General features: G+C 33.3%; 1 protein-coding gene across 1 annotated transcript in view; it reads right to left on the bottom strand.

Annotated features, from left to right (window-relative positions):
* Positions 1 to 370: 370 nt before the first annotated feature.
* CAND1 (cullin associated and neddylation dissociated 1) overlaps positions 371 to 14,046 on the bottom strand; it is a 40,428-nt gene continuing 26,752 nt past the window's right edge. The window contains exons 7-15 of the mRNA XM_039865946.1: positions 13,555 to 13,700; positions 12,694 to 12,986; positions 11,115 to 11,256; positions 9,268 to 10,761; positions 8,391 to 8,486; positions 7,163 to 7,332; positions 6,918 to 7,082; positions 5,372 to 5,479; positions 371 to 4,597 (exon numbers count right to left, since the gene is read on the bottom strand). Coding sequence (XP_039721880.1) covers positions 4,373 to 4,597; positions 5,372 to 5,479; positions 6,918 to 7,082; positions 7,163 to 7,332; positions 8,391 to 8,486; positions 9,268 to 10,761; positions 11,115 to 11,256; positions 12,694 to 12,986; positions 13,555 to 13,700 — 2,839 coding nt within the window. The 3' untranslated portion in view covers positions 371 to 4,372. The remainder of the gene's footprint in view (positions 4,598 to 5,371; positions 5,480 to 6,917; positions 7,083 to 7,162; positions 7,333 to 8,390; positions 8,487 to 9,267; positions 10,762 to 11,114; positions 11,257 to 12,693; positions 12,987 to 13,554; positions 13,701 to 14,046) is intronic.

Raw genomic sequence — 14,046 nt, 5'->3', positions numbered from 1 at the left:
TTAAGAATGTCTGAAAACTCCTACAAGTATATAATCTCAGTTGGCTAGAGGCGCTAGAAACAAAATCCTCTAAAACAGTTCTCAATTGAAGCAATTCTGTGCTCCACCCCACACACCTCTAGGGATATTTGGCAATAGCTGGAGATAATTTTGGTGATCACCTGGGGGTGGTGGTGTCACTACTGGTATCAACATGGAAAGAGGCCATGGGAGCTAACACCTTACAATGCATAGAGCGGCAGCCCATGACGGAATTATCCAATTCAAAATGTCAATAGTGACAAGGTTGAGAAATCCTGAACTAAAAAGGAAATGTGTTTTCCTATTAAAGTATAAATTCTGGAGAAAAGAATGGATTTTACTTCTAGAATAAGGAACCAGGAGTTTATTTTTCAGACCTTTCAGGAAGGCCAAGCAAGATGCACATTTGTCTCTTTTTTAAAAGTACAAGATTACAATAAGCTACCATCACACATTTAAGCTGCCCTTACCTAAGTAAGGAGTGGGTTTATAGGAAAAGTGAAATGTCTGTGACAAGTAAAACAGCTTTTCAGAGTAGTAGGATTATTACAGCCTATTATAACATGAGGTTATCATGGTTTTATACATTAACCAGTTCTGGAGTACAATTCTTTACCTTTGTATGCGAGCATTTTAGAATAAAATCACTCGGTGTGCATTTTAGTCACTGATAATGGCTAAATACACTAATTTCAATACTCTCTATTCCAGAAAAAAAATTCAGTTCACAGAATATAAGTTTTTTCTCTTCTAAGACCTAATTGAAAACAATTCAATTTGCCAAAACCACCGATAATCAATTAAAATCATAATAAGAAGGTATGAAGAGGTCAGAGTATAAAGACTCCCTCTACCAAAAATCATTCTGAAACCTAACACACTCACATTACAGGGTCTAATAAAGAAAAGGTAGAATTATCTGCAATACTCCCCTCCGTAGTTTTAACTGCAGCTGATTTTTATGATGTCTTATGAAAAACTAATCCCATTTTGAACTGAGCTAAGTTACATAGAACAAAAACATGTTGCTGATAGATCTTAACCTAAATTACATAACAAGTGTTCACAAATCTTATTTTTCTAGTATTAGCAAGAAAATAAAGCAACTATTGTAAAGGGAAATATGTAATTTTAGTGTATATCTTTCTTAATGGTGTTATCTGGTGAGCTTTTGGCAGCTTGCCACCAAATACTTCCTTGTGTTCCATTTTTGCAACCAAAGGTATCTGTTTCATTTAATTAACTGGAAAAGTCAGTTAAAACCAGAATAGCCGTTTTCCAAGCAGTGAAATGAACTGTTACTGTATTGTTCATTTTGATTCTAGAGGATTATATAAGATTTCAAAAACAGAAATCTTGAGTGGCAGTGGTTTGAAAATTAGGATTCAGTTTAAGATAGAGCTAGAATCCAAAATTTGCTAAAATTTTTAAGCCCTTTAATATCAAAACATTTACTAAACATACCTAGACATTGGCAGTTAATTTCACCAATTTAAATTTTTGATAAAATTAATGTGGGAGAAATATTCAACTTTTTAAATTGTGAGGTGTTACTATATACTTTGTCATGCAGCTAAATACAGCTTACAAGGCTTATTACTTAACCAGTTAATTGAAGTTTTCAATGACTGAGGATTTTGTATATTTCATTATTTTGATCTTCAATCATACCAATATAATCAAATCCATAATGTCTGAGACGAAACTAGATATAAAGGTATAAGAACATCCCTTAGAACTGGTTAGATACGTCCGTTATTTCTGTACCATTTACCCAACAAAAGTGTAAAAAAATGACTGATTTCGTTATGATTACACAAAAATTACGTAAATATTCATTTGATGAATTCACGTATTCCAACTTTTTAAGAATTCTAATTCCCAAGAATTAAGCTTTAGATATCATTAATATGACCATTTTAAAAATTATCATTCAGTGCTATTGACTTTTTAAATAAACTTTTAGGTTAGGCATTGCCATTTTACCAAATTTCCTTTCTGCCTTAGTTTCGTAAAATAACCTAACCTCAAAATATAACCCCATGTTGAGCTTTCTTTAATAAATCAAGTAAATCTAAACAATTTAAACATCCTCAAGAAAATCAGCAAACAACTGTTTTCTTCTTAACTTTTAGATCCCCTGAGAACCTACATATATAGAAATGCTAAGCAGAACTTCCTAATAATACTCAAAAGATCAGTAAACGGCATGAGTAGCAGACTGTGACTGGACTTCGCACCTGGCAACTTCCACTCCAGTAGCAGGACATCATCACCATGAGAAACAGGGAGTTAATCAGTGTGACTTAGCATTTAAAATTTGAGTATTCTTCTGTTACTAATTTTATGTATGTGAATATACATTAATATATACATACACCGTATCTACTACTAGAAAGAGCAGACTATTCCTTTTGTATTAAAAGAAAGAATTTCAGCTATATTAAAAATAGCCATCTTGCCAAAAAAAAAAAAAAAGTATCTTGGAAGGTTAAAAAAGAAATCCAATACATGAAAAGTATTTGAATATAACTTTAGATAATTAAGACATTCATACAACATATGCATGTCAGTCTCCTATTTGGTCCTAAAGCCTGCAGTATTGTAATTTATTGTGAAACCAAATACTTAAATATATTCACAACATCTATACCACGGTAATGTATAGTACATAATATACTAACATCTCAAAATAAATTTCTATTACAGTTTTATGCAAATTATGGTATAAGATTATCACCTGCCACATTTTGAAATGGCACCAACTTCATGTAATGTTCCATGTCTATGTACTAGTCAAAATCTTTACTGGTAATCTTATGCATTATCACCTGAACATTTGAAATCAAGCTGTTAATCTAATAAGTACAGTATGTTATCAATTCAAATCACTGCGTATTTGGATGTTAAAGCAAGTAATACAGCAGGAAAAGTATTTCTAATTCACAGTTTCAAAAATAAAGGGTGCAGTTTTGATTGCTTAAAATTGGTCACTAACTTTAACAACTGCCTCCTTCAATACATGTAAACTATGTTTTGCACAGCATTAGGAGATGTCTTTATTTCAGAAGTTATAGTTCTTACTGTTACAGGAGCACCACAAATTTGAAGAAAGAGGCTACAGTGTGAAATGAGTTCACTGAAGGTATGTTAAATAAAATTGTAACTACAATAGAAGGTACTGCAAAGCTTTGTTTCCCCTAGCACAGACCCCCTCAATCAGGAAAAGTAGTCAATGCTTCCCAATACGATATGTAAATTAGCTCTACAAGAAAGGGGTAAAAATCCAACTCAACTAAAAGAAAATACTATTATTATCTAACAAACCTGTGATAGCCAGCGTCAGAATTTTCATAAAAATAAAACTTAAAAGCATACACAGTATTTGTATCCTTTGATAAGGGACATAGGAATCCAAAGGGAATGGAAAAAAAAAGCTGGCCTTAGAATTTCTAAGGGGAAACACACACACACAAATGGTAACTGAGAAAAACTGAGTACTTAAATATTCAAATTTTAAATGTGTAAGAAAATGTATAATAGAAAAAAGTGGCAAATTGTTGTGACTTGATTTGCTGAAAACATTTGTAAATTCACACTGGTGTTAAGAAAACCAGTTTCAAAAGTTTACTCCCCCCTCTCTCTCCAGATATGTTTTCTGTGCAAAAATAAATATCTGCAAATTGCACTAATACAATACTTATTTTAACTTTTGTATTATGAATAATCTGCACATGCTGCTTTACAGACAATACATATTTGTAAACTTGCTCATGCAAAATTAGTGTGTGCAACAGGGACAGTGTTAATCCCCATACTTTAAAAAAATGACACCTCATTATCTTTTTTTAAACTGCCAAACCTTCTGAAATGTAACAAATCTTAGATATTATCTGCCAGCTAAAAATCAATTTATATTGCTGAAACAAAAAGTTATACAAGAAAAAGAAACATGGTTTTTGTCTTGCAGAATTTTTGATTTTTAAATAAGAGAAATTTTATAAAAGAAAGAAATTCATGGTCACAAAATTTTAACATTTTAATCCTAAACATTACAGGGCAAATAGATCCTGGACCCTATCTCCATATTCCATAAATCCTAACTTTTAGTTTCCATTGTTGCCCTAACCACTAAAAACATTAGTGGTTTTACAACCTCTGGATTATGGAAATACACATTTCTGAAATAAATGTTACAAAAACAAAAATGGAAGAAAGCCAAACTGTCTTCATGAAGGAAAAAAAAGTGGAACATTTTGAAGCTTTTAGACACTTCTCTTTCCATGTCTTATGATTAACCTCTCGATTCAGTGCATCATATGGTCAGTGTAATGGTCCCCATGTTGAACATCTAGCTAGTGTCCATTGATTCCAAGTTAGTGGATGATGAATCTTTTTGGATACTTTCAAAGATGGCTGCCAGCTCAGGGTTAGAACTGATCTGTGACTGGAATTCACTCATCAGTGGACTCTTCTCTGCTTCTGGAATGGTTAGCAGTGCTGCTACTGCTCTCATGGCAGATCGCTTTAGTTCATCTTGCTTTTCAAATTCCTGCTTTACTGAATTTGCCTTTACCTGTAACATTGAGTAAATTTATATTATAAGCTACAAGAGACAGCTCTTTATACAAACAAAATTTAAGCACGTAGAAATTTCTGGTAAATAAACCTACTCTTGCATAGGTCCAAAAGTCACATTATATTCTAAGCACAGTTGTTTTTAAACTTCTTTTTAGCAGTAGCTTGTCTCTTATTCTTTTAAGGAAATATCTTACACAAAGCCCATTATAAAACCAGAAAATCCAGAGCCATCATGGTTGAAAGAGTGTGAACCAGAGCCTTATATGCTTACCAAGTCTTACTTTGGCTCCACAAAAAAACAACTATTCCTCTAGATACCCCATTCATTCATTATTTTTCAAACATATCATGTACTGACATCTCTGTGCATGAATTCATGTAATGAAATGCCATTTACCTTCTGAATCTAAAAGTATTTCTGACTTTTCAAGATCCATTTTAAATGTCATCACTGTCATCTGAAGTCTTCTATGATTCCCATCCCCCACTTCCACCAGAATTAAATATTTCCTCTTTTGGGGACCTAGCGCACTTTATCCTATACCAGTACTTCAAAATAAACATTGTTATTATGATAAGTAAAAACTTTTAAGAATAGCATTAAATAGTGCTACATTTTCTAAAACATTTACACTCCATAGGTTAACTTTTAAAATCAACTGCTACATATACCGTTAGCACACTTAAATTAGGAAAACTACGGTACAGAATCGACTAGGAATCCTGAATACACCAACTCTGGCCTAAGGTGATGTCTACCAATGATTACCTTAGTTGTACATGTGGCACGTAATGGCTCAACAAGTCGGTCCAACCTCTGCAGTACTGCACTTGGACACAGGGTAGAGAGTCTCACCAACATTAAAAATGTTAGCATCTATTAGGAGTAAAAGACAAAATTTAGACTTTGCATTATTTTCTGAAGACAAAATTCCAAATTCTAACAAAGCTTTTAAAGGTAAATAACTAGCGCATACCATAAAGTTTCTTTTTAGTGTAATTTGCCATTGGACTCTCATAGATTTGTCTCAAACCTTATCTGAGGAATTTTAGTTACAAGTACGAGAAAGACCTTACCTATAATGTGGTCCAAGTGTACAGAACTAGAAAAGTGGTTCTCAATCTTGGCCACACATTAGAACTGGGGAGCTTTAGAAAGATACCCATTCTTCTGCCCCGTTCCCAGAGATTTTTACTTAACCTGTCAGGATAGTGCCACAAATTTAGTATTTTTTAAAAAGCTCATGTGTACCAAAATGGAAAACCATTGAACAAGAAAATAACTAGGAGAAAAGCTTTATAAGTTTCTACTCTTTTTTAAGATTTTCCTAAAAAACAAAAAGACTGGTTATTCAGATTCATCTGTATACAACATAGTAATCCATAATCTTTTTCTCTTGGACTATAAACTGTAGAATTAAACAGGAGGATCCTATCACTTCCTTGGGGCTCTTATTAAGAGATTCTGGGAGGAGTCAAGTTAATGCCAAATATGGAAACATGAAAGTTGGAGTTCTGATAGTCTGGCTGAATTACTACTGCTCAACTACCACTTTTGCTTGCTTGACCAAACGTCCTGAATGGGAAAGAAAAAGAGACAATGCACTATCTTTCCATGTTTCAAATCACTCTTAAAGTTCAATTTAAAACAGACATGATCAAGTAGGAAAACAAAGAGCAGTTATGAGCAAAGTTCAAGCTCTAAATCTAAAAGGATATGGTTTCTCTCCAGTTGTTTCTACAGATTATTTTGAGCATCTGAAAACAGTATACAGTTCTTCCATGTTATCCTTTGGCAAAACTCTTGATATTAAACAGTATATTAGACTGGAGAACAAAAATCCCTCATTCGGGTAAATAATATAGTTATCACGAAGAACAGCCCTAAAGACAGCCAAAAAGAATTAGCCAAGAAACGAAGAAAACCCCCATGGGTAATAACTGCAACACAATATTAAGACAGGCCAAAAAGAGCACAGTTTATAGTTTGAAGAGCAAAACCTGTCTGGACTCTTTTTTTGCAGAGAAAGGATCTAGGGACTATGCATTAAGTAAGCTGGCACAGAGAATTTCTTAGAATTTTCTATCCACTTAGACTTCCTCCTCCAATGAAAAGGTTCCTGGAGTTTTCCTGTATGTCGACTGATGTTACAACTGCATCACTATTACTTTCGCATATTATAGTCCATAACACTTAATAAAATCATGACAAGCAAACCAATTCTTCTCACTTAATACACAAAAGTAAATTACAAGCATAAGTCATGGTAGCTAAGTCTTCTAAAACATTCTATAAACAGGCACGAACATCTTACCTTAATATCATAATGATCCTTCAAACCATCTTCAACATGATTTAGAAATTCAAAGATATCTAGTCTATCAAGACAACTGTCTAAAAGTGTGTACATACACTCAAAAGCTGCCTTTCTAATATCCAGGCCATCATCCACTGTATGCTTAAATGGACCCATTTCTACCTGTTGAAAAAAGAAAAAATGTGTGGATATACTTAAAAGTGAAAGATAGCTGAGAGAAAGTGTAATATAACTTAGCTTACCTCTCTTATAAGCTCCTTTCTAACTTTTGTTTCATTGTAAAGATGTGGAAGAACAGTATCTAGAAGATCCCTTATTAAAGATGGCTTATTATGTGCTGCTGAATTGAATGTGACCAAAGCTACTCTTCTTACATTCAAATCTGGGTCTTCCAATGTCTTTAGGAAATCACCTGAAAAATTATAAGAGAAGCAACACATAATTATGGTAATTAAAATAAAGTATACATTATATTTTTTTCTAAATTGATACTTATTATTGTTGGTATTATTATTGTTTCTTCAATGTGAGCCATGGAAGAATAAGATGAAATACTAAGTGAACTATATAGTTTCCTTTGGCAGCAGGTAAATGACATCTCAATGTGAGTGGATTTGATAACCTATTCTTAAGCACCTATAATACAGAAGGTATGGAGTTAGAGTCCAAAAAGTTTCCTAATTACTCTTATAAATACTTTATAAAAAAGTGGACTGCACAGGGAAGTGATGGAGACAGCAGGCACAAGAATTAATAACTTGAATGATTGTCCTTAGAGTTAAAAATATGATAAACAAGGTGAGGACAGATCCATTGCTTGATAAAGGATGGAATGTTAACAAGTACACAATTTATCAGATGACAAAGAAAAATGTGCCTCTAAAAGCCTTATTTTTATTTGTATCTTTATTTAACAATATATGAATTGGCAAGAGGATAACCATACAAAAGGAGAAAACTGAAACCTAACATAGGACAAAAAGCTAAAGAAACACCCAGCCACTTTAAAACTGATATGTCTGATTTTCTTGCAAATGTGGGCGAGAAATTATAATGCAAAGATCTTTAGAGTCATCCAAACTACTTTGTCAATTGTATGACTTTTGGCAAGAGCCTCAGTTTCCCAGTTTACAGTCTTTTTCCTTTATCCATTAATTATTTTAGGTCATCCACAAAATATAATCATCAAATGTGTAGTGGACTCTAAAGACATCCTAGTGTATTAACTAATTTCAGTTATTTGCAAAATTATCTAGTAATAATTTCAAACTAAGGGATGATAGAATATAAGTATATAAGATATGAGTATATAAGATTATACGTTATCCATTATCTTTCTAATGAAAAATTTACCAACCCCCTAAAAGCATTTTAGTTCCTTGGTGATATTTTTAGTTATTGAAACAATTCATTTCTTGACAATTAACTATTAAATAGTTAATCAATATGTTTATCTTTGTTTCCACTTACCTATGCAGTTCTTCAATAGTGGATCAATAGGTTGTGGATGATCAGAAATAGTAAACTTCACAGCTGTAACCACTGAGCTTCGGGCATATGATGAACCTGATTAAAAATAAATTTAAATCTATTGGTATGTTAAGTCTACTAAAATCCATGGCCATCTTTATCATTCTCAAACCACTTCAAATACCACTAGTGTCTTCAATTCTTTAAAGTTCTCTTTGGTCAAGAAGGGTATTTCTTATTGCTATCAGACTACTAACAGAACAGAAACAAAGTTTACTCATCTTAGGAAACATAATCTCATTAGATTTCAAAAGAAACAATTTCTTCTGGGAAGTAGGGGGCCTGGGAAAGCTGCAGTGAAAGATCTAGCCCTCACAAAAGGAAATTAATTGGTTAAATCCATAAATAGCTTATAATATCTTCAAGTATTTTATTTAAAAAGACAGTGATTTCTAAGAATAAATGGCAGTTATTACCTTCTACTTGGCCTAAAGGGACTGAGAGTGGTAAATATGAAAACTCTTCCACGATCTTTCATTTGAACTAAAGAGTAAGTGCACCAATTTTAGTATTATAATTATTACTAGCAAGCTCAAGATATTAATTCAAGAGACACCTGTCTTCCACATTTTAAGACAAGAGTAACATAAAAATATAATGAACACTAGAAAAGATTTATTTAACCATTATCTAATTATACTCTTTATCCTTTTAAACAACAAAGTGTCATTCAAATATGGCTCCCTATTACAACATAAAGCAAAGATTCTACATGTAACAAGATACAGGAATGTTTTAACTTCCATATTAGGCATCTTTTAAGGCAACCAACTACTAATAATTAACAAAATCTTTTAAAGAAAATCTAGGTACCCACCTGATATCAAGTACCCCTTAAGCCGTGGAAGAAGAGTTTCTGGATCAATTAGAGTGAGTTTGCCTAAACATTCAGCAACAACATTTCTGGTTCCTTCTTCTGCACACTCACAATGCTTTAGCAATAAGGCCCAGATGTTTTCAACATATGGTTTAAGGCCCACCACTGATGCAGAGCTAATAATTTCCTTCAAGGAATGAAGCAGAAGATACTGCCTTTTGGGTTGACTGGTTATTTCTTGTAAGACAAATGGTAGATATTCAGGAAGGTTGCCCACACTAATGCTGCCTAATGCATAAGATGCAGCTGACTTGACTTCTTCACTAGGAGATGAGAAGGCTTCTAATATTACAGATTTTAGTTCCAGCTGCCCACTTAAGTCAATATGATGCCCAACTTCTCCAAGAGAAAGTAGAGCTAAGAGACGAATGGAATCTGTAGACCTTGAGTTCTTGACATCTTGAATAAACTGACCTACTACAGCTGGTCCTTCTTTAGGACATGCTCGAGTAAGGGCAGCTACACATTTGGCAATGGAATAATAAGACTGTTTGTGAGTAAGAGCTGTGCTCTGAGAATAAACTGGACCAGTCAGCATGCGCAACAAATCCATGTATCCTAGATTATTTGTTCCAGTGACAACCAGAGCTTGGAAAAAGTCTAGCATAGCACTGAGGGCCCCTCCCTGCAATAAAGGTGATCTCACAAGTCCAATAAGTTCATTGAGAATAGATCCACTTATCTTTGAAAGGGAGGAGGGATACACTTTTGCCAGTGTGGTAAGAAAACTGATAGCCATCTGTGAAACATGCATATCACTTTCGCTGATAAGAGGTGGGAGCTCATCTAGAACTGCATCAATCATGGCAGCTGTCAAGCTGTCGCTATAGTTTTTAATTAGAATATCTAGGGCAGAAAGGGTACCCAGTTTCAAAGCTCTCTGGTTTTTCCTGAGAAATGAAGCAAGAATAGGAACCCCTTCTCCCAGGACAGGCCTCAAATCTATCTTCAAAGGTGACCCAGCAATCAGTGTCAATGCTTTCACTGTAGTTAACCGGGTAATTTCATTCTTTAGTCTCTCCAAGAAAATCTGAAGTGTATTAGGCAAGTCAGAACCCAAATTGTCTCCAAGGTTGCAAATAATTTGTCCCATACAGGAAATAGCCCTTTCCTTGACTTCCTGATCAATGTCAGCTGCTTTTAACCTCTTAATGGTACAGGTAAATAGATCTTTGATGTAAGGAGTTGCATCAAACGAGGAAGGCTGATCTAAGGGACGAATTACTTTGACAAGCTGCTGAGTAACAAGAAGTGCTTCAGATGTAATCTTGTAAAATGGGTCTCCAACACAAGCCACCACAGGAGGGACCAAAGCCTGAACATGAGGATGGAAGACTTGAGGAGAGTGGTTACAGAGGATTACATACAGACATGACAAAGCATCAATCTTCAAATTCGATGAGCTTGATTTATCATTCAATGAGAAAATGATCCCTAAAAAGCCAACAACAAAAAAAATTCAATAATTTTTATGCATAGTTTTATGTAAGAAAAAGTTTAAAACTAATTCCTAAAATATTGCTGGTTTCTGCTTTATCATATTATCTCTAAAGTAGAAGTTCCACAATCTATGATGAATAGTAGAACCAAAAATTTTTGGATAAGACTTTAAATTTTTACTTGCAAATTCCTAACTTTAGGTGTTCAAGATGGTTCTTTAAAAAAGTTAGTTCTATGTACAAATTAAGTTGTCATAAATTATCCTTTTGAAGGAAACATTTACGCTTATCTAAATCTTAATAAAGTATATAGTAAGTTCCAAAAGTGATTTACTATTTCTTTCATACCTGGTACAAGAACAGGAATGTGTTGCGTTAGGGCCCCAGGTAATACATTTACCAGTTCAGTTAACATGTTAAAACAGCACTGTCGGGTCTTCACACTTTTTTCTTTCATCTGTTTGTGCAGAGCTTTAACAATGTTGGGAACCTGTAATTATCATACACTCATTAGCTGGTTCAGCTATCTATGTAACAAATTACAGGGGATGGGGAGAAAGGGGAGAATTTATCTTTTTGTTGTTAAATTCTTAATTCCACTAACTGCTAACAAGACTAGAAACTTGGTTGCATCAATTACTGTCTCTTGTAACTGTATTTGCTTTATACTAATATACAAAAGCTATCATTAGCTTTCTACAGAGCAACAAAATAATCTTCCTTGATTAGTTTTTAATTATGAAATGCAAAAGACTGAACAGAAATCAAACTAAATAATAAAATTTTCAACTAAAATTTTCAAAACATAAATAGCACAGATAAGCATCAAAGGAAAAATGACAAATTATGGAAAGGAAACCACTAAATGGGTCCTTATTTTTGCTTTTATAGTTTGTTGTTACAGTGAAATCAATCTCACTTCAAATGTAGCTACATGCTAGCAAGAAGAGTATGATTTAAAGATATATGCTTCTAAACTTTCTAATGTCTTGTTAGTCAGTAAAACTTAAATAGGGTATTTACTAATAAAATCTTATGGATACCAGGATACAGCTACACATCACATCAAATAATGATCTGAAAACTAGAGACAAAAGAAAACACCTGATTCATCACAGTATCATCAGAATTTCCTGTGACTTTACCTAACTTCTACACACTCAATTACTTATATCATTCATATACTTCATCTCAGTTATTTCTCCAATTCCTCTTCCATGTTCATCTCTAAGTTCACCACAAATTATTTTATTTTGTACTACTTGAAAACAAGCCAGATATGGTATGTATATCCCCTCACCCAGTTTAACTGTTTAATCTGGCTAACACGTTTTGTAATGTATACAAATGCTTAGCATGTACTAAATAGTCAATGAATGGGAGCAATTCTGCTGTAATGTTTAGGATCTGAGAAAAGATGTCCTAAAGTTAAAAATATGTACTTTATTAATAAGAGCTGGCATTTATAAATACTTACTATGCAGTAGGTGCTATTTAAATGTTTACATAGATCACCTCACTACTGTAGGTGGACATTTCTAAGGAAACGCTTATTACAAAGGAGAAAAGTGAGCTTTAATGAAATGACTAATTTCTCTATAATTTCACACAGCTAAATTAGAAATGAAGCCAGTTGTGAACATAAGTAATGTGATTCCACAGCTCTAAGGTACCTCCGTTACTATCGAAAATAAAAATTACTGAATCTTAAAACTGTTTTCTTATTTATCCAGTAAAATCAGGAAAACTTCAATCAGGATAAACTATTTACAAGTAACATAATATGTACAAAAATAAACTACTATACAAACATATCCCAGATATGTTTCTCTAAAGATGTTCTGGAACTCACATTTCCATAATAAAATCACAATTTACAAGATCACATTTACTAGCATGGCTTTCAAAACTATATATTTAAACCAACCTGACTCTGAAGCATTGTTAAAGGTGTTTCTCCCTGTTCCATTGCATCAGGGTCACACAGCCAACTTTGCACAGGACGAGTTTGCTTCAAAAGAGAAAGGTATGCATGAAAAACATCTGCCTTTACATTTTCTTCACGTTCTTTAAATCTGGATATCAGCGCAGGAGAGACAGTCTTGTAGAATTCTGGAAGCATTTCATGCCTTGTGCTAACTACAGCATCCAAGCACTTAGCAGCTGCACGTCTCACTTTCCAGCTCATGTCATCATCATCACTGTATTCATCATCACTCCCTAAAGAGAAGTTTTAATGTTAGGCTATTAATCACAGGAGAAGTTTATCGTTTAATACAGAAAGTGAATGGATATTCATAACTAGTTTTCTAACTTTTCACTAACATATATAGCAATAGATAAGTTTATAAAGAACTAGCGCTTACACAGATGCAGTTAACTTATAAATGTACACAAAAATTAACCTCTAAAAATGATCATGATTGTATTTTTGTTAAAGATTCTCACTGTGGGTAATAAGTTGCTTATTAACCCTTTAAAATCATTAACACAATAAACTCCTTTAGAACACAAATATTTATAAAATCATGTGTCCTAGCTTTTTAAACAATGTGAATAAAAGTTCGATTCAAAGAAATCACTTGACACCATAGGAAAATCAAACAATCAGAGGGTTTATAAGATAACCCATAAAGAGACTGTGGTCAGAAATAATGTGATAAAAAGAATGGTTACTAATCCCAAGACATTCTGTAGAACTAATTTCCTGAGGAGAAAATCATCTCCACCTGTAACACTGAGTCATTCATGAAAATTTAACAAATTTCTTCTATTTAATTTGAAATACCTTGGTCATCATCATCACCACCATCTGCATCCATGGCATTTTCATCTTCGTCTTCATCATCATAATTATAATTCGGGTCATAGGTAAGATATTTAAGACAAATATTTATAATGGTAGAAACATGAGGATATACTTCCTTAGGACATCTGAAGAAACAAAAGCTGCCTTGAGTAACTGTACTTTTGTCCTTGATTCATTACCTGCCAAATTTTGCTTTATTTCCAAATTTTTTCTACTTTAATATAGCAAGTAAGGTGGTTCCTAGCCTTTTCAACATTAATGACCCTACATCTTTCTCTCACATAGGCTTCATGTTTTAAAAGATTTACTTTTCAAATTACGCTTATTTATATCAATTTTAAGATGAACTTTAACCTTCACATTTTAACATCTCTGAAGTGGGGATGATTTTTATAATAAATAGAATGTCAAGGTTAATGTGGGTAGTATAGAAATTTGTATACAGTAGTTCCAATACCTCACCAGTGGATG

This window comes from Pteropus medius, unplaced genomic scaffold (genome assembly GCF_902729225.1).
Source record: "Pteropus medius unplaced genomic scaffold, Ma_sr-lr_union100, whole genome shotgun sequence".
NCBI classification, from domain to species: Eukaryota; Metazoa; Chordata; class Mammalia; order Chiroptera; family Pteropodidae; genus Pteropus; species Pteropus medius.
Note: the sequence above shows the minus strand (reverse complement) of the source record. Positions and strands in the feature narration are given on the sequence as shown.